The 27,263-nt window shown below is 46.0% G+C and overlaps 1 protein-coding gene across 10 annotated transcripts in view; it reads left to right on the top strand.

The window, feature by feature from the left end:
• Ank1 (ankyrin 1) overlaps positions 1-27,263 on the top strand; it is a 226,849-nt gene that overhangs the window by 186,497 nt on the left and 13,089 nt on the right. For 6 of the 10 annotated variants that reach the window (XM_070016090.1, XM_070016092.1, XM_070016091.1 and 3 more), the window contains 13 exons: positions 144-298; positions 626-837; positions 1,378-1,582; positions 1,899-1,995; positions 2,171-2,399; positions 3,889-4,014; positions 4,404-4,523; positions 6,245-6,323; positions 6,598-6,672; positions 8,797-8,928; positions 9,950-10,096; positions 21,484-22,021; positions 24,536-24,833. In XM_070016090.1, the coding sequence (XP_069872191.1) occupies positions 144-298; positions 626-837; positions 1,378-1,582; positions 1,899-1,995; positions 2,171-2,399; positions 3,889-4,014; positions 4,404-4,523; positions 6,245-6,323; positions 6,598-6,672; positions 8,797-8,928; positions 9,950-10,096; positions 21,484-22,021; positions 24,536-24,833 (2,413 nt within the window). The remainder of the gene's footprint in view (positions 1-143; positions 299-625; positions 838-1,377; positions 1,583-1,898; positions 1,996-2,170; positions 2,400-3,888; positions 4,015-4,403; positions 4,524-6,244; positions 6,324-6,597; positions 6,673-8,796; positions 8,929-9,949; positions 10,097-21,483; positions 22,022-24,535; positions 24,834-27,263) is intronic. The other 4 variants (XM_070016093.1, XM_070016097.1, XM_070016098.1 and 1 more) reach the window with 2 other exon arrangements.

The raw sequence follows: 27,263 nt of genomic DNA on the forward strand, positions 1-27,263 counted from the left end.
ACCTGCTGGCAGGTGGGGGGTCTATACAGTGGCTATGGAAGCCCCTTCTCCCTGCAGGCAGGGCTGACTATCCTTTCCTTCCCTGTACCCCTGGCCACCTGTCCACACTGAACAACTCACCGTCTTGCTCTGTCCTGCTTCAGCCCTGTGATTGTGGAGATCCCTCACTTTGCCTCCCATGGCCGTGGGGATCGTGAACTTGTGGTTCTGAGGAGTGAAAATGGATCTGTGTGGAAGGAACACAAGAGCCGCTATGAAGAAAGCTATTTGGATCAGATCCTCAATGGCATGGATGAAGGTAAGGAGCCCTAGGACCCCACTGCAGAACTCCCTTCTGGAAGATAAGATCTGAGGTAGGACCTTTGGGGTGGGCTATCAGCACTTCCTGGAGTTTGGGAAGCTATGAAAGAATGGCAGTGGTCCCACATCTCTTTCAAACTTCAGGTCCCCAGTACATGTAAGTAGCCCTCAACTCCTGCCTGCGGCCTGCACCTCTTGTGCTGAGCCTTTGTGCCCAGTCACTTCTTCCTCCAGGCCACCTCCCAGCTGCTCCCCTGAGGCTGCATCTCTCGGGGATGAGGAAGCTCTGAGGCCTCACGTGGGTGGCTCGTGCATGTGATTCCAGAGCTGGGCAGTCTGGAGGAGCTGGAGAAGAAGAGGGTCTGCCGCATCATCACCACTGACTTCCCCTTGTACTTCGTAATCATGTCGAGGCTCTGCCAAGACTACGATACCATCGGCCCTGAAGGGGGCTTTTTGAAGAGCAAGCTGGTGCCCCTGGTGCAGGCAACATTCCCAGAAAATGCTGTCACCAAGAAAGTGAAGCTGGCCCTGCAGGTGATGCAGCCCCCTCACCCATTCCTGGAAGTAGCAGGAGTTTCAGGGCCTGGGAAGCCCCCTCCAAACTGAACATCCCTACTTCTCTCTCCACAGGAGAGATCTGACTTGAAAGCTCAGAAGGAAGTCAGGTGGCATTGGGCCCAGTGACTGTAATCCTAGCTATTTGGGAGGCAGAGATTGAGGACTGAGGTTGGAGGCTAGCCCTGGCAAAAAGCATTCTTAAGATTATCTTTACCAGTGGCTGGGTCTGGTAACCTAGCCAGTTGTGCTCAACAGGAGGAAGTCTGTGAGCTGCCTGAAGTAGACTACAATGCTAAGCAAAGGCCTTGTGCTTGAAACAGGAAATAAAAAAGTCTCAGAAAGAAAAGCTGAGCTGTGGTATCAGCCCCTCAGTAAAAGGAATAGTTGTCCACTTCCTCACCAAGGTTTGCCCTATGTTTGGAGGATACCACGCTGTCTCTAACCTGGCCATCCTAACTAACCAGGGCCATCCCTGCCCTGCCTGGAGCTGAGCATGCTATCTTTGGCATTTTATAGGCCCAGCCTGTTCCTGATGAGCTGGTCACTAAGCTCCTGGGTAACCAGGCCACATTCAGCCCCATTGTCACTGTGGAACCAAGGCGCCGGAAGTTTCACCGTCCCATCGGGCTTCGAATCCCTCTCCCTCCCTCATGGACCGACAACCCAAGGGATAGCGGGGAGGGAGATACCACCAGCCTGCGTCTGCTGTGCAGTGTCATTGGTGAGTAGTGTCCCTGCTTCAGGAACATAAAGAGACTGGAGAGGGCAGTACAAACCAGCAAACACCTCAGGTGCTGCTAGCCCCTCTGAGGGTTATGAGGTACAACACACCTCTGAGCCCTAGGAGGAGGGGAGCTGCAGATCCATAGGATGAGGAGCAGAGTATGAGAATGCCAGTGTGCTGGGGCCACAGACTAAGAAAGTGTCACCCAGATGTGCTACCTCTGCCCTTAGACACTTGCCCCTCAGTGCTTTGGTAACTTCCACATTTACATTTGGAAGAATGTCCCTCAGCCCCACTTCTGCTGGTGTTGCAGGCGGAACTGACCAGGCCCAGTGGGAAGATATAACGGGAACAACCAAGCTTGTGTATGCTAACGAGTGCGCCAACTTTACCACCAACGTCTCTGCCAGGTGAGACTAGGATTGCCTAGCCCAGCATGGCCACTTCAGGGAGCCCCATCCTCATAGCCAGGCTTGAGGTAGAAGATCCACACGGAGGCCAGTGCTGTGTGTCTCATACATTCCTGCTGCCTACGTGGCCATGGATCATTCAAGAGTATGCTCATAACTTGCTTTCTCTTTTTAGGTTTTGGCTTTCAGACTGTCCTCGAACTGCTGAGGCTGTGAACTTTGCCACTCTGTTATACAAAGAGCTTACCGCAGTACCCTACATGGCCAAGTTTGTCATTTTTGCCAAAATGAATGATCCCCGGGAAGGGCGGCTGCGCTGCTACTGCATGACGGATGACAAGGTGGACAAGACCCTTGAGCAGCATGAGAACTTCGTGGAGGTGGCCCGGAGCAGGGACATCGAGGTATGGGATCGTCTCATGACTGGGCCCTCAAAGCCCTTCATCACTTCTCACAAGGAGACAAAGCCCTGGAGCCAGGGTAGGCTCCTCACACTGTCTCCTGGGAGTCTAATGACCAGGGCAGTGGATACTCCTTGTGGAGGGGAGGGAGAAGAGGGAAGAGGACTCAAGATTCCTGGTCTGTCTCTTTAAGCTACAACAGACTCAAAGGAGACAGCAGACAGTTGGTCAGTGACTTGTAATGCTTTATTGAACTTTTTATGAACCTGGACTATTAAAAGTGCTTTACAACTAGCTACTCAGAAGGCTGAGATCCAGAACCAGAGGTATGGCTCAAGTACTAGAGCATCCACTGTGAATGAAAAAGTCAAGCAAGTGTTCAAGACTTGAGTTCAAGCCCTAATAGTGCCCCCCCCAAAAAAAAGAAAAAAAAAGTTATTCAGCTGGGTGCAGTGGCTTTAGCCTGTAATCTACCTGAAAGGTAAAGATTGGAAAATCAAGGTTCAAGGCCAGCTCAGGCTAAAAATAAATAAATATAAAGTTCATGAGACTTCATCTGAACTGGTGGCCGGGACAGTGGTTCCACCTGTCATCCTAGAAATGCAGGGAAGCACAAAGAATCACAGATAGGAGGGTTGCAGTCCAGGCTGGCCTGGGCAAAAAGCACGACTCTATCTTGAAAATAACTAATGCAACAAGGATTGATATAGTGACTCAATGGATAGAGTACCTGTCTAATAATCACAACATTCTTAGTTCAACCCCCAGTATCACCTAAAACAGCAACAACAAAATGAATTACTTGCATTATGATTTCATTCCTTTATTGTCCTCTACTTACACACTAAAACACCAAGTCTAGACAAGTTAAATAACCTATCCAAAGTCTCACAGGGGAATACATGGTAGAGGTAGGATCTGTCCAAGTCTCCTAACTCAGAGCCCACACTTCTGTGGGCTTCACTGAAGTTTGGGGGCCTATTGAGCAACAGAGGAGATGGGCAGACAAATGATTAGTCTAGGTCTGGGACCAGGATTTGAACCCATTATCCACCCCAGGATCCTCGCTCATGTTAAGATGTACAGTAAGCCAGGAACATTCTGGGAGTCTGGCCTCCAAATCTGAGCTAAATCTTTCGGGGGAAGAAGTGTAGGACTTAACTGTCAATTGTGTTCATGAGAACATCCCATTTGAAAGCACTAGCTATATGGAAGGGATCTTTAGGACAGGTGAGATTAAAATAGAACATAGTCTTCCCAGCACTTCTCATGAACTAAACTTCTTTGGACAGATAGAAAACTAGACCGGTCTTTTCCAGAAGCCATACGATGCTTTCCTGGTGGAGTTCTAGAGTTCTTGAGTGTCATCCTGATACATTTCTCAGAACATACCAACATTCTTCATGCTGTCACAAGCTCATCTGGGGGAGAGAAAGATGGGAGCTCACAGGCATTTTCCCCCGGTGGACTGTTTATTGTTCCTGTTTTCTAGGTTCTAGAAGGAATGCCCCTGTTTGCAGAACTCTCTGGGAATCTGGTCCCTGTCAAGAAAGCTGCCCAGCAACGAAGCTTCCACTTTCAGTCATTTCGAGAGAATCGTTTGGCCATCCCTGTCAAGGTACTGACCTCTGACTGCTCCTCTGGGTCTAGGAAGTTGGAGAAGTAGACATCTCTGAGCCAGCCAGCCTGGAGGCCACCGATAGCTTTCTTTTTTTATTTTTTATTTATTTATTTTTTGGTCGGTCGTGGGGCTTGAACTCTGGGCCTGGGTGCCGTCCCTACGCTCTTCAGCTCAAGGCGAGTGCTCTACTGCTTGAGCCACAGCGCCACTTCCGGTTTTCTAGTGGTTTATTGGAGATAAGTGTCTCACGGACTTTCCTGCCTGGGCTGGCTTTGAACCGCGATCCTCAGATCTCAGCCTCCTAAGTAGCTAGGATTACAGGCATGAGCCACCGGCGCCCGGCTCCACAGATAGTCTTCTAAGTCTCCCTCTGTGATTGACTTTAGGTGAGGGACAGCAGTCGGGAGCCCGGAGGTTTCCTGTCATTCCTGCGTAAGGCAATGAAGTACGAGGACGCCCAGCACATCCTGTGCCACCTCAACATCACCATGCCTCCTTGCACCAAGGTGAGCCGTCATGGGCCGAGCGCCTACAGCAGAGGTCAGGTGCCCTAAAGAGGCCCCCCAAACAGACTCGAGGATCATTATTCCCAAAGGGCTTTCTCCTCAAAAATGTTGCCTTTGAATTTCCAAGGTACAAAAGGTTCTCAGTGTTGCTAGGGACATTTGTTTTGTGTCCTGGCTGGGAAAGCCTATCTACAAAGCCTGTCTACAAAGCTCCGTCCAGCTTTGATCATGTGACATGACAAGGTGCTAGGTCTGTTGCAGGGGGCCCTGGGCTCTAGGACATGAAGGTCAGAGCATCTCCCTGTGGGACTTCTGAAGCTTGGAGCTAGGTGTTGAGTCACTCAAGGCCACTGGCCATGGAGTTTCTTACTGACTGATCTTCATGGATACTAAGCCCTCAGCCACTGCAAACACCCAGATTTTAGCTCAGCCATGGAGTCTTGACTGTGTATGTTCATTTATCAATGCCTGTCAGTGTTACAGGTGTCACCTCTGTCAGCAATGCCAGAGTAATCTTGTCTCCGGAATGTCTCCATGTTGCTGCCCGTTTTTATCTCATAGTTATTTTAATCATTAGCTTGCCACGATCAACTAAAAAAGAAGCAAAGTCACATTTATATATCAATAGCTATATCTCTATTCTTTTGAGTGCTCTCTCTCTCTCAAAAGATTTTTTTTATTTATTTATTTTTTTTAGCCTGCATTGATTTTTTTTAATTTTCTGTAAGTAGTTGTGCAAAGGAGTTGCCATTCAACAAAGCAGTTTGTGAATATAATGCATCTTGGTCAGTGTCACCCCTTTCATCATTTTCCCTCATTCCTCCTCACCCCTTCCCTCAATTGTCTAAATTGTGTAGGATATGCATTGAGACTTCATCTCCTCTCTTCATTCCTCTCCTCTTCCTTCTCTTGGGGAGAGTTCTCCACCCTCTACTTTAGTATCCATTTCCTGGTGTTTATTTTGTTAGACTACAAGTTAGCCTAAGAAATTACACTGTTTTTGTTCTAGAATCTATCATAGTTCCGAAAATATTTCTTACGGACTAGAGCAAGTAAGTGTTAAGCCTGAGGCTAATGTCAAAACCAGGTTGGTGGAGCAGAAAGATACCCAAAAAGAAAAACAGTTTTTAAGTTCATCTCAACTCCACTGATTATTCATTAGGTAACCTTGAGCAAGTTGCCTAACTAATCTGTACCTCAGTTTCCTCATCAATGAAATAGGAACAAAAACAGTACCTAACTGTAGGTTGTCATAAACATGTTAAACAGGGCCTCACACACAATTAGGGTTATATGAGTCTGCTGTTGTACTTGTTATTTGTGTGTGTGTGTGTGTTGGTATTGGGGCTTGAACTCAGGGCCTGGGTACTAGGCACTGTCTCTGAGAGTTTTTGCTCAATGCTAGCACTGACGCTTGAACCACAGCTCAACTTCTGGCTTTTGGGTGGTTAATTGGAGAGATAAAAGTCTCATGGACTTCCCTGCCCAGGCTGGCTTGAAACCTCAATCCACAGATTTCAGCCTCCTGAACAGCTAGGGTTATAAGCCTGAGCCACAAACATTGTCGTTGTCTTTAATAAAATAATAGGTGTCATTAATTTCCATTCTTGCCTTTACCTTCCTACTGGGCCCCGGCCACCATTCCCCTCCCTGTAGTGTGAGCTGCACCACTTTCTCCAGGTATGCCAAACCCAAAGCATATCTTTCTTTATCCTCTGCAGGGGAGTGGAGCTGAGGATAGGAGAAGGACCTTGACACCCCTGTCTCTAAGATACAGCATTCTCAGCGAGTCACCTCTGGGTATGGACCTCTTTGTGAAGACCTATGCTTGCTCCTCTGAGAAAGATTTCCATGGGGAGGGTCAGAAGCTCATCTCTTCATGCATTTTTCTCAGTCTATCCTGTGTGCAGCATGTAGAGCCTGGTCCCAGGTCTCCACTGCCTTATAGAAGCAGTGATCAGTGTACTCTGAGGTCCTCTGTGTGACCTTACACATCCATTCATCAGAGACCCTGAGACCTGTGAATGCTGTGTTCTGCTCAGGCTGTTAACTGAGCTCTAATGTATCTCTCCAGGTTTTCCCAGTGGGACTGACAAAGCAGATATGAAGATGGCTGTCATAACAGAGCACCTTGGCCTTAGTTGGGCAGGTGAGTGGGGAACTTAGGGTAGGGGAAAAAAAAACACCTTTGACTATCCCCCACATTATCTAAGGTAGGCATTTCTAACTCTCTCCATTGTGCACTGTGCATCTGATCTGATTGTTTGGGATAAGCCCATTTTCCCAACACCATCCATAGGTGCCTATGCAAAGAAGTGAGCTTTTCTCCTCCACTACTGTCTGGAACAAATGCTTTTTTATTTTAACTTATAGGGTCTCTCATTTTTTTCCCAGGTGGCCTGGACCAAAGTGCTTCTACTTACGGCTCCCATGTAGCTGGGGTGATAAACATGCTACCACACCAGCTTTTTTGTTGAGATGGATGTCTAGCTAACTTTTCGCCTCAGCTGGTCTCAAACTACCATCTTTCTGATCTCCCCCTCTCAAATAGTTAGAATTACAGGCATGAGCCGGGTGCCGGTGGCTCACGCCTGTAATCCTAACTATTCAGGAGGCTGAGATCTGAGGATCATGGTTCAAAGCCAGCCTGGGCAAGAAAGTCCATGAAACTCCCATCTCCAATAAACCACCAGAAAACCGGAAGTGGCGCTGTAGCTCAAGTGGTAGAGCGCTTGCCTTGAGCTGAAGAGCTGAGGGACAGCGCTCAAGCCCAGAGTTCAAGCCCTACGACCGACAAAAAAAAAAAAAAAAAAAAAAAAAGAATTACAGGCATGAGTCACTGAGCCTAGCCCCGAGAACTGATTCTTGACATTACAAAAGACTCTTGGATTTCTCTAGTTTACCTTGTCTTAACAAATAGAAAAATTGAAATTCAGCTCAGTAGAGTGACTTACTTATTGAAGCTAGCAAGTGAAAGAATCTAGAAAATCAAACAAATAAGCAAAACAGACACACACATCACCATTCTTCAAAGGTAACTTGTTAAGGAAAAGGAAGCAAGAAAGGCAGTTTGTGTGTGTGTGTGTGTGTGTGTGTGTGTGTGTGTGTGTGTGCATGCACATGTGCGTGCATGCAGTGCGTGCAGGACCTGGGTGCTATCTCTCAGCTTTTCGCTCAAGGTGGCACTCTGCCATTTGAGCCATACTTCTACTTGTTTTTGGTTGTTAATTGGAGATAAGTCTCACAGACTTTCCTGCTCAAGCTGGCTTGAAACCACAATCCTCATAGCCTTATGAATAGGCTAAGATTCCAGGCATGAGCCATCCACTCCTGGCTTGAAAGACTTGACGCTTCATTTATCACCCTGGCTATAGCTGAGCCCATGGGACTTCTTGCCAACAACAGGAGAAGTCTGACTTTAAAGGAGGCAGTTGTACAAAGAGAAAATATCCAGAATGTGTTTTATGAAGCAAAGGCCCTAAAACTTGATTCTCTTACACTCCTTTTTTTTTTTCCTTTTCTTATTGTTATCCTTCATATGAGTGAACTTCCCACTCGTTCACTCTGCATAGACTCTGCTTTAGAAAGACTCGGAATCCTTAGCCACAATTGCTGAAACAGAGGTTCAGAGACTGTTAATTCTTTACACCATGGTGGGTGGGGGGAAGTTGTCCTGTGCATGTGTACACATATATGTATGTGTGCGTGATTTGTGTGTGTATGCATTGTGTGGGTATTATAGAGGTATGTTCTGATTCACACTAGTACTTCCCATTCTTCCTCATCTTTGAAAGTACACTCTGGGGCACCTCCATCTTCTAAACACCTATGCAGGAGCAATTGGTGGAAACAAGATTTCAGTATTAATAACACATTTTCCTGGAAATGGGTAAACAGAGACACCTTTCCACTTTCATTGATTCCTCAAGGAGAGTCTGTGGCCTCTTGGCAGTAATATGTATTTGTCAGCAACCCATGCCTCCAGTTCCTTTTCCAGATTAACTGGGTGACTTGTTTGTCCTAAGACTCTGGAAAAGTAGCCGAACTTCCCTAGAGGTTTGTTTCTACCATCTTCTGTTTGAAGCCAGGAAAGCAGCAGAAGAGGGCATTTGTTTGTTTATTCTTTCACTCAGCACCTTGCCTGTTTTCTGAATCCTCAGAGGGGTAACCGCTTGCAGGTCACCAGGTCTCCCTTGATGAGAAGAAACGTGCATCATGGAGGTTGTGTTTTAGCAGTCTGGGCTCACAGCTGCTCTTGCTTTTCTGTCTGCAGAGTTGGCCCGGGAACTGCAATTCAGTGTAGAAGACATCAACAGGATCCGAGTAGAGAACCCTAATTCCTTGTTGGAGCAAAGTGCAGCCTTGCTGACCCTCTGGGTTGCCCGGGAAGGCGAAAATGCGAAGAGTCAGTATTGTTCAGCTGCATGGCCTTGCTAGACCTGCTCCTTGCCAAAGGATGTCTTCCTTCCAATTCCTTCCTTCTGTTGATCTTGGCGCTTGTGCTATTGCGCTCTGTTACACTTTTTTGCTTTCTCTGTTTCTCTCTCACACACACACACACATACATATGCACATACGTGCACATGCACACATGCACACACACACATATACACACTTGTGTTTCTCACAACATTCACATGCACAGCCTATCTTGGCCTCAATCTTTCTCCTGTTCTGAGAGTAAGATAACATTTTTCTCCCTTGTTCCCCTGGATGAGGTGTAGATATAAGATGATGTATGCCTGCTCTCATCTTCAAAGACTTCCTGAATTTCTCAACCAAAATAGTGTTGTTATCTCAGAACAGAGGTGGGTGGGACAGAAAGCAGCCCACAGCAGGTTTCATTCTCCTAGGAACTTCTTTCCCCAGCCTAGAGGGAAGATTGGCCTTGATCTCTGTTCTGAGTCTCTTCCACCAACTTCTCTGCAGCACTAAGAGGAAATTGCATCTCAAATCAACTAGCCAGGACCCAGAATGTCAAAAGGACAGAATCCAGTCATCCCTACCCTCATTCTGTCCTGGTATTCCTTCCCAAAAAAAGAAAAAGGGAAAAAACACTTTTTTTATGCTTTTAACTGGCCAGTGAGGGACTAGGGTTGTTTCTCAATGCTAAAGTCCTCGCTTGGCATGTGTGACATCACTGCTGTGATCCCCAGCACTTATCCCAGAGGTGCTGGGCAGGGAATGGGAGGAGGCAGGGGGAGCGGCCACCTTTAGTTTTTAGAAAAGATCTACTGTAGCAATTAAAAAAACAAAAACAACTTCCCCAAAGAAGCGTTTGGAATTGATTCTTTTTGAAAAACTTGGTCACCTCTCTTCTTCCTCTTCCTCCTGGCCCAGTTTTCAGGCTGGCTGTGCAACCTTCCCTATTGCTCTTAAATGACTAGAATTCATTCCTCACGTGCCCTTCTTTCCTTTCCTGGCAGTGGAGAACCTGTACACTGCCCTGCGGAACATTGACCGGAATGAGATTGTGAACATGTTGGAGGGCTCTGGCCGACAGAGCCGCAACCTGAAGCCAGATCGGCGGCACACAGACCGGGACTACTCATTGTCACCCTCCCAAATGAATGGTGAGTGTCCACGGGGACCGAGCAGGACTGAGCTGGGTCCCATCTTTCTAGTCATGGGTACAGATAGCCCCTTCCTAAAATTTTATCCCCTAAAATCATCTCTCTCCTGGGGGGGGGGTAATATTTAATTTGCCAATAATGAACTCTTCCCAGGGAGAGAAGAGGCCATAGATAGAGACAGGTGGCACACACCTGTGCAGGTAGGGGTCCTCCCCTACACTGCCTGCCTTTGTACCCATGAGCTAAGCACCACCCAGGCCCCCACTACCAGCCCTGAGGTCCTGGTAGGGCCTGGTATGGTGGGAAGTAGCTGGCTACATCCTCACCCTAGTCTGCCTTCATTCCATGGCACTCTTCCCAAGGCCTCCTCTCTTGAGATATCAGTGTTTCTATCTGCAAATGTTCAGATGCTGGGAAGCCAAGAAGGTTCTGACCAGGGTCTGGTGTGGATTAGCTGAATGGTGTTTGAAATCTCCACTGTGGCCACTTCTGAGGCTAAGCAGTTTCCTTTCCTTTGAGTCTATAGTCTCTCTTCCTCCTTCCCTCTCTCAATCCTTCACCCTTTCTCTCCCTTTGCCTCTCCATCTCCCTCCCTTTCCCTCTCTTACTTCCTCTGTCTCTTCTTCCTCTCTCCCTCTCTCTCTCTTTCTCCCTTTCTCTCTCCCTCTCTCCTCCTCTCTGTCTTTCTCACTCTCTTCCTTTATTTCCATTTCATCGATTTCTCCTCACTCCTTTTGATGTGGTTCAGCATGGCAGTGTGCCCAAGCCCAAGGAGAGAAAGCCCAGAAGTCCTGACCTTTGCCTCAACGGTTCTCAGCTGAATCTAAGGACTGCTCCCTGCAATGCAGCAGCCACTGACTGGGGGACTCCTCATGTTTTTCCCCTTCATATGCCCTCTCCATAGTCAGTGGACACAGAGCAAAGGTTCCACGTCTGCCTCAGCCTAACTCAAAGGTCCAGGAGCCTGGGGTTCTAGCTGCTTCCTACCTGCCACTTTTCTCCTGATTGGCTCAAAGTTCTCCTCTTCTTTAAAATCAGCTGGTAGGGTCAAGTTCCTTAAATTCCTCACAGACCTTGGGGGAAAAAATCATTGTGTAAAATACCTAGCTTGGGGAGGGGAAATATACATTGATGATTCAAGCTACTAATTCTCAGGAAAACACACACACACACACACACACACACACACACACACACACACACACACACACACACACACACACACACACACACACACACACACACACACACACACACACACACACACACACACACACACACACACACACACACACACACACACACGGGCATGTAAATGTCAGCTTATGGTGAGTTCATGACTGACTAAGCACCAGGGCCTCCTTCTGCCAGGCAAGAGCCTGTGCATGCTGAACCTTCCCAGTTCCTTCTCCCACATCCTGTGTCTCCTAAAACATGCCATCTAGTGCTACCAGACACAGGGCTCATCTGTTGGTTGTGTCCTGTCGCCTTTCTCTTCTGCCTCTGACCTCATCCTGACTTCTGGTTTGCTCATTCTCTTTTACTTCTTGTCTCCACTGTCTCCACCTGGCCAAGTGTATGAGAGCTGTCAATCTCCACAGTTGCATGTAATGGACTTCCAGTCCTCCCCTTACACATCTCCTAGCTGTCTCCATGGGCATCTGTGTGCGTGTGTGCACGGCGTGCTGTCTGTGTCACTTTGTATGGCTGCCGACTGTGTGCTCCGCTCACTCTGCAGGTCCATATTAAAGAGTTCCATACCCACAGAATTGTAGCTGCTCCCCAGAGGACCTGGTCGGAGCACTGCAGAAGACTCTTCAGTAGAGAGTTCCCCTTCACCAAGGGCAAAAGGAAGCAACTGGGAAATTCTGCAAACATTGGGAAATCTAAGTGACCAAATACCAGCCCCTTCCTGTGTGGCATGAGCGTCTTACTATCCCCATCCTATTTCAGTCAACTTCACGTCCCTCAAGGTTTTCTTTTTTGTGTATTCCTTACTTGTGTACCTAAAGACTAGCAACTGTTAGAACTCCTTGAGTCTGAATAAGGAGAATCTTCATTGGTACAGGACTCCTGGCAGCTGGCCTAAAGATTCTAACGTCTGAGCAGTCTGAATAAGACCAGGTCTCTGTGCTCCATGTCTGGCACCATGGCCTCTGCTGCAATGGGCTAGTCCATTCAGAAAATCATAGTCAAGCATCAGCTACATGCCAGGCACTGTTCTAGGCAGAAGAGATCATGTCAATTCTCAAACAAGTAAGGAAGCCAAACAAACTTTGCCTTCATGGAACCTACCCTCTGTTAGGTATGCCAATAGCATAATACACAAGAGAATCATAATGCTCTTAACAGGCCAGGAGATTTAAACAGTTTAGTGGGACAAAGACATGAAGGAGATGAAGAAGTGAGCTAGGCATGAACAAAGGATGCCTTGCCTGTGCATTCACAGATAGCAAGGGATCTGAGGAGCCACAGGGACTGAGAAAGGAACAAGAGAGAGAGCAGACTCAGAGACCTGAAGGACAACAGGTGGTCAGCCCTAGAGCCTATCATAAGGAGATTGGATTTTGCCCAGTGAGTTTTGAACAAAAGAGTGGCATGATCTACCTGAGTTTTCAAAGGAGCTCTCTTCCTGCTCAGTTAACTTGGTCCTGAATCAAATGTATCTTTAGTTCCTGCTTCTCAGATGCCCTCCACAGCCCCTCTCCGCAGTTTTCCTCTCTAGCAGGACCTAGCCCCTTGCCCTGCATGCCCCTCCTTCTGCCCAAGCATAGACTACAAACAGGTGCCTGGCTTGGTCCTTTCTGCCTTTCTAGGCATCAACATTAGCATCTTGTACTTTGCAGTCCCACTTCCTGTGCCTTTCTGCTCTGGAAATAGGAGCTGGCAGGATCTGAGGAGCAGGGTGAGGAAGCAGAAGCCTCCTGTACTGCCTCGGGCTTTCTCCAGGGGAGAGCCACATGATTCTTGTCCTGGTACCAGCCTAGACCTGTACACTTCAGTCACCACCATCACCTTGGCTCTTTTGTGCTATGCTCATGTCTCTGCTTCTCTGGGTCTCTTTCTAAATTCACAGGACTCAGGACAGCAATAGGAGAAAATCTGGTGGTGTTGGGTATTAGGGCTCTTCCAAGAGGAGACATCAGAAAAAATATCAGGTCAAAAGGCCAGTTAGTACTGGGTGCTAGCTGTAATCTAGCTACTCAGGGAGGCTGAGTTCTGAGAATAGTGGTTCAAAGCCAGCCTGAGCAGGAAAGGCCATAAGACTCTTATTAACCACCAGAAAACCATAAGCAGTACTGTGGCTCAAAGTGGCAGAGTGCTAGCTTTGAGCAAAAAAGCTCAGGGACAGAGCTCAGGCCCTGAGTTCAAGCCCTACAACTGACCAAAAATAAATAAATAAATAAAAAACCAGTTAGTGTTTCCTGCCTGGGAGAGATCTATCCCAGGTTCATGGAATAGATGTAAGGGAACAATATGCCCATAAAGAAAAAAACTTGGCATGTTCCTGAAAATGGAACAGATTTCTTGTATGAAAGATAAAACTGGGCATCTCACACCCATGTTGGCTCTATTTGCTTTCATGAATTGGACACATATTCATGTCTACTTGGAAATAAATCTTTTTTCATTTGTGTCAACTCCTAATGAATACATCTAGTGAAATGTGACTCCTGCCTTAGTCTTGGCTACCTGTCCTTTTGCTGGCTGTTGACATTAGTCTAATAAGATTATTACTACCTCTAGGTTAACAACAAGCCAGGTTGACAATCTGAGATAAGAATATTGGACTCTGTTCTGCCCCATACAATATACATAGCGTCCTCTTTCCTGATTTCCCCCAAATTAGAGAGAGGTCTCTCAGCTGAAAGACAAGCCTCTAGAAGAGACCTAGAGAAATTGGGCACTCTGACATTCGGCAAAGGGTACACAGTAGATCTTTCTGTGGACTGGTTTCAACTTTGGGAAACATTCCTTATAAGGACGTGTTAGCAGTAATGACCATTACTCCAATCTGATACCAGCAGCAGACATAGAGCTGCTGGGAACTTCAGACCTAAGTCTATGGGGAGAGTGGGGTCCTCTGCACCCTCAGGGTAACAGCACCAGGGGAGGCTGTATACATGCTTTCTACCTGTTTGTGTGGAAAAGTTCCAAAGGATCCCCAAGAAGAGTCCCAGATGTCCTGTGACCAGCAAAGCTATGTTTTCCCAGTCTCTACAAGTCTTGCTAAGAGTTCCATGAGTGACAGAATGGTCCTCTGGCCATATCTGAGAAGCTGATTATAGTGCATTCTTATTCCAAGATGGGGTGACAGGGACTATAGGTATGCCCTCAGGCTCAAGGCAACTAAAAATAGACAAAATATATGAGACAGTAGTTCGCAAAACATTGGTTGTCAGGCAGCAAAGACCAATAACCTATGGAGCATGGGGAATAAATGAGGTAAGTTCTGTGATGACCTGGATGGCTGCCTTGGAGGTTTCTAGGGAGTCCCAGGCAGTCTCCCTGGGTTGAGGAGACTAAGACAGCTAGACTTCCCAAGATAGAGGAGGACCAGAGAAGAGATAACTGAAGAGAACTCAGGATACCTACAAAGACTCTCTGACAAGTTTTACTTGATCAGTTGTTCTTAGAGGTCATATTGATCACCCAGATATTATTTGGGGACAGAGAAGAGTCTGAAATCAGAAATGTCAGGGTTGGTGGCATGACTCAAATGGTGGAGAGCCTGCCTGGCAAGTTCAAGATCCTCAATACAAGCCCCAATACTTCCAAAACATATAATAAAATAAGAAGGGACTAACTAGCCCTAGCCTGAGTAATGCTCAGGACCTACCTAATAAATCCTGAAAGCAAAACACAAAAGCCTAAACAATTTAACTATATAATGGACAAAGCTCAAAAATATTAATAAGACTCCAAAAAATACCCAGCACCTAAATGAGTAAAACTCTCACTGTTTAGTAATTGAAGATTAATGAAGAAGCAGGGAAAACCAACCCATAATAATCAACAGGCCCAGAACTGATAACAATGAGCAGACAAGAATGGTAGAATAGTATATGTTCAAAAAGTTATGTAGAGACATTGATGGAACAGTTTGTAAAAATTCCAAACTGTTCTTCTACAGATAAATCATCTTTCTTTCTTTCTTTTTCTTTTCTTTTTTCTTTTTTTTTTTTTTTTTGCCAGTACTTGGACTTGAACTGAGGACCTAGGCACTGCCCTTAGGCGTTTTTGCTCAAGGCTAGTACTGTATCATTTGAGACACACAGCTCCACTTCCAGTTGATTTTTTGTTTTGGTGGGTTTTTTTGGGGGGGGATGGTTAATTGGAAATAAAAGTCTCACAAATCTGCCCAGGCTGGCTTTGAACCATGATCCTCAGATCTTAGCCTCTTGAGTAGTTAGGATTACAGATGTGAACCACCAGCGCCTGGCTTACAAGGTAAAACATCTTAATATGCAGATGAGAGGTCTACTGCTTGGACTTAGACTGCAGAAAAAAAAGATCAATGAATTTAGCCACAGGAATTTAAGGGCTAAACATTAAAATAACCAAGAGCTACATTTAATGATATATCAAAATAAATAAAATATGTCTCAATAAATCTAAAATATTCGAGTTATACATGATGTTTTTTGCCATAACATAAAGAATAACTGATTGATAGCTGGAAAACACCAAATAGTTAGAAACTAAATATGTCTAAATAACCCATAGATCAGAAAATAAAGCAAATAGAAAATTAGAAAATATCTTCAACTGAATAAAAAAAAAAAGACAAGTCTCAAAATCTATGAGATGCTGCTAAAACAGTACTTAGGGAAAATTTTAAAGCACATACTGTCTCCATTAAAAAAAAAAAAAAAAGATTAGCTGGATTTGATGCCTGTAATTCCAGCATTCAGGTAGTTGAGACAGGAGGATCCAAGTTCAAGACCAGCATGGGCTATATATCAAAACTTGGTCTCAAAAATAAAAAGAGAAAAAGTCAAAAAGAATTCTCCAATCAATGACAAATTAAACCCTAAGTCAGTAGAAAAAATAATGAAGACCAGATTGGAAATTAATGAAACTGAAAAAAAAAAAAACTGTGGGAAGCCCATGAGACCAAAAGCTAGTGCTTTGAAAAGATCAACAAAATTGATGTGCACACACACTACCACCAACACCACCACCAGACTGTGCAGGGGAAAAAAGACAAAAATGCTTGTAGCCTGTTGCCAGTGACCCCCACATGTTAGTTCTAGCTACTCAGAAGGCTAAAATCTGAAGTTCAAAGCCAGCTCAAGCAAGAAAGTCCATAAGACTTTCATCTCCAGTTAACCACAAAAAAAGCTTTTTTGTCCTAAAGACAATAAAAAAAATAATAATATAATTTTAAGAAAAATTGAAGATATATTGACAAATTCCTAAAGACATAAACTATCAAAGATTACATAGGAAGAAATAAACTGAATTGACATATGTAACTAAAATAAATTAGAATTTATAGTTTAAAACATTCCTGTGATGAAACTCCAAATCTAGAAAGTATCACTAATAATTTTACCAAACACTTAAAAAAATAACTGATTTAGAAAATATAAAAGGAAATAATACCTTTCTGGTTAATTTTATACCAGCATTACCCTGATATTGAGAAAAAACATATTGCAAGAAAAAGAAAGCACAGTCTAATATCCTTTATGAACATTTATACAAAAAAGAAACTAAACCAAAATGAATTTGGATTAATTCCATACACTGTATGTAAAACAACTCAAAATGGATCTTAGGTTAATTGTAAAAGTTAACAGTGTAAAACTGCTAGAGGAAAACAAAGGAAAAGCAGAAATCTTAGATAAGGTTAAGATTTCTTAAATACAATACCAGAAGTACAATAGGATTGTAAGTTGTACTTCATCAGAGTTAGAAACTGTTCTTCAAACTGTTTAAAATTAAGTGACAAGCCACAGATTAGGAGAAGATATTAGTAAGTGACATTGGATATAGAATATCTCCAGAATCTATAAATAGCTCTTAAAACTCAATAGTAAGAAAACAACTCAATTTTTTTTTGGGGGGGGGTCCAGTCGTGGGGCCTGAACTCAGGGCCTGGGCGCCGTCCCTCAGCTCTTCAGCTCAAGGCTAGCACTCTACCACTTGAGCCACAGAGCCACTTCTGGCTTTTTTCTTTTTGCTTATGTGGTGCTGAAAAATCGAACCCAGGGCCTCATGCATGCAAGGCAAGCACTCTACCACTGAGCCACCTTCCCAGCCCCAACAACTCAATTTTTAAAATGGACAAAGATTTGAAGAATATACAGATGACAAATGTGCATATGAGATGATATTACACATTATTATTAGCCATGAGGGAAAGGCACAGTAAAAGTACAAGTCATTACTCATACCTAAAACTCTAAGTATTCTGGAGACTAAGATCTGGAGGATGAAAGATCAAGGCTAGACTGGGCAGAAAAGTCCATAAGATTCTATCTTCAATTAACCAGTACTAGAGGTGTGGCTTACATAGAAGAGCATCAGCTAAGCGAGCAACTTGAGCAAACATGAGGTTCTGAGTTGAAAGTCTAGTACTAGCAAGAAAGCATATAGATATAGATATAGATATATATACATATAGATATATATTTGTATCTATATGTATATATGTGTGTGAGAGAGTGTGTGTGTATCCATTCAGAATAGCAGCATTATTTGTAATAGCCTCAAACTGAAGGCTACCCAAATGTTCCTTAGCAGGTAATTAGACATCCAAACCGGCATATACAGTGGCATATGGTTCAGCAATATTATTGGTGCATGTAGCAGCACAGATGGACCCCAGGTCATCAGGCTAAATAAAAAAAGCCATAATTTTATTTATATAAAATTCTAGGGAATAAAGTGATGAGTAGTGGCAGAAATCAAATCAATGGTTCCTAGGGAATCATTTTGGTGGGAAGGGGAAGGAGGAGATTATAAAGAAGCTTGAGGAAGCCCAGTGCCAGCAGCTCACACTTGTAACTCTAGCTACTGTGGAGCCTATGACCTGAGGAGAGTTCAAAGCCATCCCAGTAAAGCAAATCTGAGGCTCTAATCTCCAATTAACTAGCAAAATGCTAGATATGGACCTGTGGCTCAAGTGGTGAAGCACTAGATTTGAGCAAAATAGCTAAGGGACAGCACCTAAGCCCAGAGTCAAGCCCCAGTACTCGTGCGTGCGTGCATGTGCACGCATGTGCACACTCACACGTGCGCACACACACACACACAAGGAAGTCTGGGTTGGGGTGGCACTGCCTTTTTCTGTGGTAATCATGGCTTCAGGTGTGTCCATAGGTGCATGTTTTCTGTATTCAACTATACCCCTGTAAAGCTAAGTACCTTTAAGCTGTGTAACTTCAAGTTGCTAAATCTCTAGTTTCCTAGTCTATTAAGTAGGTGTGATATTAAAATTCCTTGTAGAGTTGTTGTGACTATTAAAAAATATGTTAGCAGTGGTGACTGGATGTGAGCAACCTGTTTACTTTAGCTGTTAACATCTACAAGACATTCTGCTAGTCATGGAAAATGACTCTTTGAGTCTTTTCCTCTGCCTTCTCTAACAGTGTTGGTCATTATGACATGTGTATGTATAACACTATCTCACTCCCATTTTAGAATAAAAAGGGACATATGTAAATTAATTGACAGTAGTTTGTAAAGTAAAAGACCTTTGTAATCTAGTTTTTTGCAAATCAATATTTTTTGAATGCTGGAGAAATAATAAACTTGTCTAGGAGAGAGAGAAAAAAAAAGGAAATTAGTCAGGCTCCCATGGTGCATACCTGTTATCCATTATCCTAGCTAATCAGAAGACTGAGATCTGAAGATTTCAGTTCAAAACCAGCCTGGGCAGGAAAGTCTGTGAGATATCTCCAATAAGCTACCAAAAAAAAAAAGACAGAAAAAAAGAAAACAAAAAAACCAGCAGAGCTGTTGCTCAAGTAGTAAAGTGCTAACCTTGAGCAAAAGTAGCCAGGGATAGCCTTTAGGCCCTGAGTTCAAGCCCCCCCACCTCTCTCTCTCCCTCTCTCTCTCTCTCTCTCTCTCTCTCTCTCTCTCTCTCTCTCTCTCTCTCTCTCTCTCTCTCTCTCACACACACACACACACACACACACACACACACACAAACATGTTAGATATATTATGCTGAATAGATGCTCAATAGATGATGGAGACAGTATAATATTGCTTGTAAGAATAATTGTGGTCACATGACCTTTTCTAGGGAGAGTGGAAGGTCAATGCCTCTGTCTTTCCAGATCCTCAAGTCTTAGCTTCAGAAACAATGGCTGTTAGTGTCACAGTGCAATGTGACCTACCCATTTCTCCACCCCCCCTCCTTCCCATTCCTTGTTCCTCCTGGTTTGGCTACTTAAGGTGAGGGGCACTGCCACTTCACCAACTCATGGTCTTCCCTTTTCCCTTAATTTTGGGACCTATACTCAGAGGTAGAGGTCAGTCATGAGGAAATCTCTGGGAAGATGGAGAGAGAAGGCATGCCATACATGGCCTGGCTGCTGGCATGCAGGGTCTACAGGTAACTGTTAGCAATAGTGATTCATGTACCTGAGGAAGGGCATTCTGTTCTGACTTTTGTGTCCCTCAAAATCCAAAGAGTTCTGCAAAAGTCACCAGGGCCAGTGGGTCCCCAGTCCTGGTCTAGACAAGTAGCAGGAAGAGTTGACCACCATCTCTGTCATCAAAGGGTTTACAGTTCTGTGAGCTGGCCCAGTGAGGGAGCATTGGGGAGACTCAGAAATGAGAAGACTAAGCTGAGTTTTCCCTATCTGAAAGCTGACATAAAAAAAGAACCTGTCTGTGTGTGTCTGTGTGGTTTTATGTTTGTAATCCAAGTCATTTAGCACAACATAGTGTCTGGCATGTAGTTGGATACTGGTGAGTTTGGGGCTAGAAGCAGTGGGTGGATGAGGATAAGTGGAGTCAGCACTGGCAGAGGGAGAGGCCATGGGACAGCTGTGCTGAGATCCAGATCTGAGAGCTCAGAGGAGGCCACTTGGCCCAAGCACACAGGACAAAGACCTTACCTGGCAGTCATGGGGGGCGGGGGCAGTTGGTATGACTGCTGATATAAGGTTTTGGACACAAAACAGGAGGAGAGTGGCTGTTTAAGCAGCAGAGAAGTTCTTAGAGATTATATCCCCCCATACACACAAACTTGCGCACCAAAGACCTTTAGTTCTGTATCCTCAGCAATTGTAGGCATGGCACACATCTGCTTCCTGGCTCAGACAAGCTAAACTGAGTAGAGATTCCTATCTTCTACTCTCTTTTCTTACCACTGATCAACACTGCAGCCGTTAGAAGCTTTCTTGTGACTCCTGGCTAGAGGAGGACTGAGGAATCCCTGGTAAAACCCCTATAACTCCCCCCCATACACACACACCTCGCCACACACCGTAACAAATCCCAGAACCCTCTATGTTGTAGTCACTTCTGGACCTCAAGCAGGCAGTGCCAAAGCAAATCACTATCAGGGCCTCACATCTGAACAGGCAGCAGGTGTAGTCAGATGCATGTGACTCCAGCTGGGCACTCGGGGCCAAGTGGAGCTGGGAGGATGACTCAGGGCCCACGGAAAAGAAGCTGCAGGAAAGGTGCACCTTGTGCCCATGGTGCCCTCTGACCTTGCCCCCATTTTTGAACCCTTAGAACCCTCACCTGTGCCACTGTAGATCATTCAGAGTTTCTGGAACCAATATGCAACTTGAGGAAAAGTCACTTCATGCCAAACCAGAAGCCTGGTTCCCATTTGACCACCGCACTGAGGTCTGTGGATGTTCAGTGTACCCTGCTAGACCCCTCCAGGGCAGCCTGGTTACTGACCTTGGTCCTGGGGGGCCTGCACTCTCCCTTTAAAGTATATTCCTAAGAGGACCTTAACTAAAGACTGCTTTATAAAGTGAAGTTTTGAGAAAAAAAAAAAAAGCAACACTTTCTCCTGCCCAGTCTTGGAGAGGTGGGGCTTTCATCTGATCACACAGATCGGAGCATGAGTCCTTTGGATAAAGCCTTCTTTATCTAGTGCTCTGAACTGGATAAGAAAGAATTCCAATCGCATTTCTTTGCCCTCTGGCAAAGGAGCCCCCTTTTGTCCTCACTCCCTGGCTGCCCCTGCCCAGTTCAGAGTCTTGTTTCTCTTGCCAGGAGGTCCTGGCAGCAGCCACAAGGCCTGAGCATTGGACTTGGAGCTTGGAAAGACCCCCACCCCCACCCCGAATGTGCATGCCTCTCTGTGGCCGTGCTTGTGTGTGCGTGTGTGTGGACTTGCACGTGAGTGTGTGTGACAAAAATCGCTTCTGGAGCATGTTGCCCTCTGTCTGCCCCTCCAGGTTACTCCTCGCTGCAGGACGAGCTGCTGTCCCCTGCCTCCCTGCACTACGCGCTTTCCTCTCCGCTGCGTGCAGACCAGTACTGGAACGAGGTGGCCGTCATAGACGCCATCCCACTGGCAGCCACGGAGCATGACACCATGCTGGAGATGTCTGACATGCAGGTGTGGTCTGCGGGCCTCACACCCTCCCTGGTCACTGCTGAGGACTCCTCTCTGGAGTGCAGCAAGGCCGAGGACTCTGACGCCACACAAGAGTGGAAGTTGGAGGGGGCGCTCTCAGAGGAGCCGCAAGGCCCGGAGATGGGCTCTCAGGACCTTGTGGAGGACGACACAGTGGATTCAGATGCTACAAATGGCCTTGCCGATTTGCTTGGCCAAGAGGAAGGTCAGAGGTCAGAAGAGAAGAGGCAGGAGGACTCAGGTGCAGGGCGGGACTCAGAGACTGAAGTGTCTCTTGTTTCAGGCCAACAGAGGGCGCATGCCCGAATCACAGACTCGCCGATCGTGAGTAAGGTGCTGGAAAGGAGCCAGGACAGGTAAGGGCTGGACTGTGGTAGCCAAGGTCTCTTTTGGCTTCTGGTGATTTTGCCTGGCAGTGAGCACAGAGAGAAAGTTCCAGTGCTTTCTTGCTTGAATAAATCCACTGTGACACCAGTTGCATCTGAAGCCACCATACATTTGAAAAGAGCTGAGACATGCAAAGGCACTTGCCTGCCCAAGACCCCCTCCTGGGAGTATTCAACAGGAAAGACACCTAGAGGTGTTGGAGACAAGCAAGAGCATACTTAGGAGATGGGTCATCAGGGTTGGGAAGCTGAGTCTCTACAATGCTGCTGAGGTGCAGTGCTCTGGGCTCTGGTCATCATTTTGTGCTTATTGTTGAAGGCCACGTTTAGATACCTAGCAGAACCAAGACCCAGGGAAGTTATTCACATGTATCATACAACTTTCATGTGATTGCTGATAATGGAGGTCTCTCTACTGATCTCCCTTGAACAAGAGAGACTGGAGGGCTTACCTAAGCCAGACAGTATTTTCAAGGCTTAATCGATAATTATTCAAAGAGCAGGTAGTAGCATGGCAGTTCAGACAGGTGGCTCACACCCTCTGCAGATACTGGGAATCCAGAGTGAGGGCCACACACTCCTTGGGTTTCCACTCTCCCAGCAGAACAGCTATCAGAATCCTGGCATTCTGCTGATCGCAGACCAACGAGGGCTCAGAACTTAGATGATCCCTTATAAGAGCACAGACATGAGTCAAACATGAGCTGAGAGTCTCTCCCTAGCCTAACACAGGAGGTGAAGGACAGAAGCCTTTTGTCCAAGTGGCTTTGTTTCCTAAGATTTCCCTGAAGCAAAGACATAGTTCCTGCTAAGGAGCTCAGCACTTGCCAAGTGAAGGGCTTCTCTTCCTTCCTCTGATCCTCTCCACTGGAGTTTAGTAAACTGGCTGCTCCCCAGGGTCCACTCAGTGGGACTAACAGGAAATACAATATCATTTAATTTACTTTGTTTACCAAATGAATACCTTAATTGGTGGGAAGAACTGGACAGACTGAGCTGGCAAGGGTTCAAAGTGAAATCCCCATGGGAGTGGCTATCTTCCAGCACCTAATACTGGCCATTCAACACACATCTATTAAATGTTGACTGAGTGCTGGCCACTGCTCCATTATAACAGCAATCACTGTTACTTGGTTCTAGGCCTAGTTATATCACCTGCTGACTCTGTGACCTTGGTCAGCCATCTAGTGTGGACAGGTGAACGTCACTTATTCACAAGATAATAATTATAGACCACCTACCATTTGCTTGGCACTGTAAATAATAGCTACACGTTGGGGATATGGTATTAGCAAATCAGACAAAAGTTTCTACCTGAGAGAATTAGTGGAGAAACTGACAAGAAATAAGATAAGGTTAATATATTTGTGGATTCCAAAGCCATGAGTTCAACCAACTGTGGATAAAAAAAAAAGAGTATTAAAGAAGGGCTGAGGGCTTGTTCAAGTGATACAGCACCTGCCTAGCAAACCTAAGCCCTGCAAAAAAAAGGAAAATGTCTTTTCTGCACATGTGAAGATTTTGCCTTGAGCAGAGGTTGTCGAGACAGTTGGGAGCTAGCACTAATGGTGATGGCATCACTAATGGTGAGGCATCATTGATGAGAGAAGTATTTGAGTTCAATATTTTTAAAGTCAGACCAGAAAGGTTTTCTGACTAACATGATATGGAATATGGTATGAGAGAAGCAAGAAGACAGGGAGGGCCCTGGTGTTCTCACTTGACAAATAACAAGAACTTCATAAGCTAAAGGGAAGACCAGTGGAGTAGGTATGGAGGGAAGACCATAGGTGGGATCTGACCATGCCACCCTTGAGATACCTATTAGAAACCCAATGTAGAGGCACAGGAACAGATGGACACACACATCTGAAGTCCAAGAAGATGTACTCTAGGCTAGATGAGCATCCGGATAGATTTAAAGCCAGAAACTGAAGGCACCCACTCAGGCAGTAGGTGTGGTCAGCAGAAGCTCTGAAGACATGTCTGCTGTGGTACTCAGAAAGTCAAGAGAGTCAACAAAGTCTGCTTTATAGGAGTGCCAGAGAAGGAGTGATATTGAGGAAGCCATGGCAAAGCATCGCTGGAGGGAGAGTGATCACATTGTCACATGAGGATATGGGAGTGACCTAGAGGGCAGGAGTGCATGGCATTGTCTGAGGACATGAGCTAATGCATCTGTGAACCCAAAGAGGAGAATGGCTCTCTTAAAGAGAGGGGCCCAATGGTCCAATGACCTGCCCCATCCGGTGACACTGATGTGTCATGTGTACCTCTTCACTGTGGCAGTCTGCTGTGTGACCTGTTCACAATCTCCAGACCCTTAAGACTGGATAATAGTCCAGACTGTGTTCCTGGATGAACCATAGCCCTGGGGTGGGTTAGGCTGGGGTGGGGGAATGATCTCCAAGAACAGAAACTGAGGGTGACCAGTTGTCCTTCCTCTCTCTCTCTCTGGCCATCTGTCTCCTGCCTGGATCCCAGAGCACAGGACTGGGATAGACAAAGCTCCATGGTCTCTCACCTGCAAGATGTCACACAAAGCCCCTGGCAAGAGGAGATTATACAAGGCCCACATTCACTCCAGAGAAAGATCACCACTGTTCAACGGCTGGAGCCCAGTGGGCCTCAGGAATATGAGAAGGTGCTGGTATCTTCAAGGGAGCTTGTGAGGATGGAGCAGCCTGAGACTTCTAGCATCCAGGCAAGCAGGGAACACAACCTCCGAGGCCCTGGAGAGTGGCTGCAGGCAGCCGGGAACACCTTCTCCCGGGAAATACAGGTGAGAGCTTATAGGGAGCACTTCCATTCTTCCTTCCCAACCTGGGAAGCTCATGCAGTCAACCTGAGCCAAGTATGTTTGCTTTCTTTAGAAACTGACAGTGACTTCACTTTCTCTTTAAGTGGGAACACAAGAACTTTCTGCCTCCTGGACCTCTACCAAGGAGGGGAGAGGCTCGTAGTAATTGTGGTGATCCCTCCCTTTGGCCACATGGCAGCCCTCCCTCCTCCCTCCTTAGCTAGGGATTCTCAGAATGCTGGGTGGCTTGCTCAAAGCCTTACTCTCCCAGTAGGCTTCAGAGGTTTGAGTAGGCCCAAACCGCAGTTTCTGTTTATTTTGCTTGCCCAACATGATTTAGAAAGAGCTTGGAGCTGAACTGCACCAGTGGTTTCATGCCTGTAAGCCTAGATGCTCAGGAGGCTGAGATCTGAGGATTATAGTGTGAAGCCAGCCAGGGAAAGAAAGTCCAAGAAACTCTTACCTCCAATTTACCACCAAAAGGCCAAAAATGGACCTGTGGCTCAAGTGGTAGAGTGAGTGAAAAAGCTAAAGGACAGGGCCCTGACCTGAGTTCAAGCCCCTGTACATGGGGGGGGGGGTGGGAGAGGAAGAGGGAGAGGGAGAGGGAGGGAGGAAGGAACGATAGAAGGAAAGGAGAAAAAAGAAAGAGGAAAGGAAGGAAGGGAAGAAAGGAGGGAGGGAGAGAGGGAGGGAGGTAAGGAGGGAAAGAGAGAGGGAGGGAGAAAAGAAAAGGAAGAAGAAAAAGAACAAACTTGGAGCCAAGAGAACTGCCCAGCCTGGGTCTGCAAAGCCATGCACCAGCGGCACTCTCTTGGGGCTGCGTGACCAGCCACTCTCTTCTCAGCACCTCAGTGCCCCCAGTGGGCATCAAGGAAGTGACTGGAAAAAAACCATCAGTGTCCACCAGTTCTGGACTTCTGTGACTGGGTGTCATCTGGGTTGGAAGGCAGCAAGATATGGGCAGCAACCTTCTCTTCTCCCCCTGCTATCCTAGGCTTCTTCCTTTCTCTGTCCTCCCTTCTTCCTTCCCTTCCTCTTGCACTTTCCATCCCTAAGTCTGCCTTGATCTGTTGTTTCTATCCCTTCCCACCCTTTCTGCCCATTCCCAGGTTCTACAACTGCCAATCTTGTTCATCTGCAACTCTCCTCCCTTCCCCACATATTATTTTGAAACAAATCTTAGACATCATATTAGCATTTGTCTTTGATTTGTCTATTCTTATAAAATTTTCATTGGCATACTGCATATGTTTTTAATATGCACATGGCCCATGTGCTTGACACCCAGCAGTTTGTTTTCATATTGTCTACCCACTTTCCTTACAGCCCTTCCCTCCCTTCCCTTCCTCCCTGAATCTAGCCTGGCAGGACTCCTTTAGAGACTTAAGAACAAGGCTGGCCCTCCAGTGGTTCTGAGCTGTTGGCTATTAAGAACTGCTAGGAATTAAGTAGAGTTTTATTTAGAAAGCTTCCTTGCCAAGTATGTGCACTTGGACAGGACAGACAGTGCATCCATTTTTAACCGTGGGCCACCCAGGGCATGCTTTCCCATCAGGCTGCTTCTTGGCACCAAATCTAATCTCTCCAGGCAGCAAGCGCCAGACCCCAAGCATAGGCTGCTCTGAATCTCCCAGGAAAAAGAAGGAAGTCATCAGCATTCTTCCCTCTGCTCTGTATAGTCAGCCCTTGGTGAGGGGAATATGGGGAACAGAGAGAGAATACTTCTACATCCAACTCTTTATTATAAATGAGTAAACTGAGACCTAGAGAGAGGCCTCAGGCTTTCATTGGGGTCACATAATCAGCGTTTGGGAGGAGAGTCCAATTTCTAGTTTCACATCCTAGGTGACTCAGTTTGCCAGGCTGAGTACACAGGCATCCCCCTTTCAACTCCCTGGCCAGAGGACTATTGGATGGATAGACTACCATCATTAGGGCATTTGACTTTCACCCAAAGGATGATTATGAGGCTCATTGAAGGTGGTTTGGAAGCTCCCACTTATTAGTATTTATATTGAATCCCTAACAACAATGATGGAGTGACAGAGCAGTAGAGCAATACCAAGTCGTTTGGGAAACAGCTGGAAACAACTATAATGTAACTAATTCCTCTGGAGACCGTGTGTGTGTGTGTGTGTGTGTGTGTGTGTGTGTGTGTGTGTGTGTGTGTGTGTGTGTGTGTGTGTGTGTGTGTGTGTGTGTGTGTGTGTGTGTGTGTGTGTGTGTGTGTGTGTGTGTGTGTGTGTGTGTGTGTGTGTGTGTGTGCATGCACGCATGCAGGTGAAACCCAAGGGGTCCTTTATGCATTCTAGACAAGTACTCTGCCACAGATTCATCTTCCTCTTTCCTCCTCTATACTTTTTTTTGGGGGGGGGGCCAGAACTGCTGGCCTTTGAGACATGAATCCAC

Source organism: Dipodomys merriami, unplaced genomic scaffold (genome assembly GCF_024711535.1).
Source record: "Dipodomys merriami isolate MVZ:Mamm:240054 unplaced genomic scaffold, mDipMer1.0.p SCAF_12, whole genome shotgun sequence".
Classification (NCBI taxonomy): Eukaryota; Metazoa; Chordata; class Mammalia; order Rodentia; family Heteromyidae; genus Dipodomys; species Dipodomys merriami.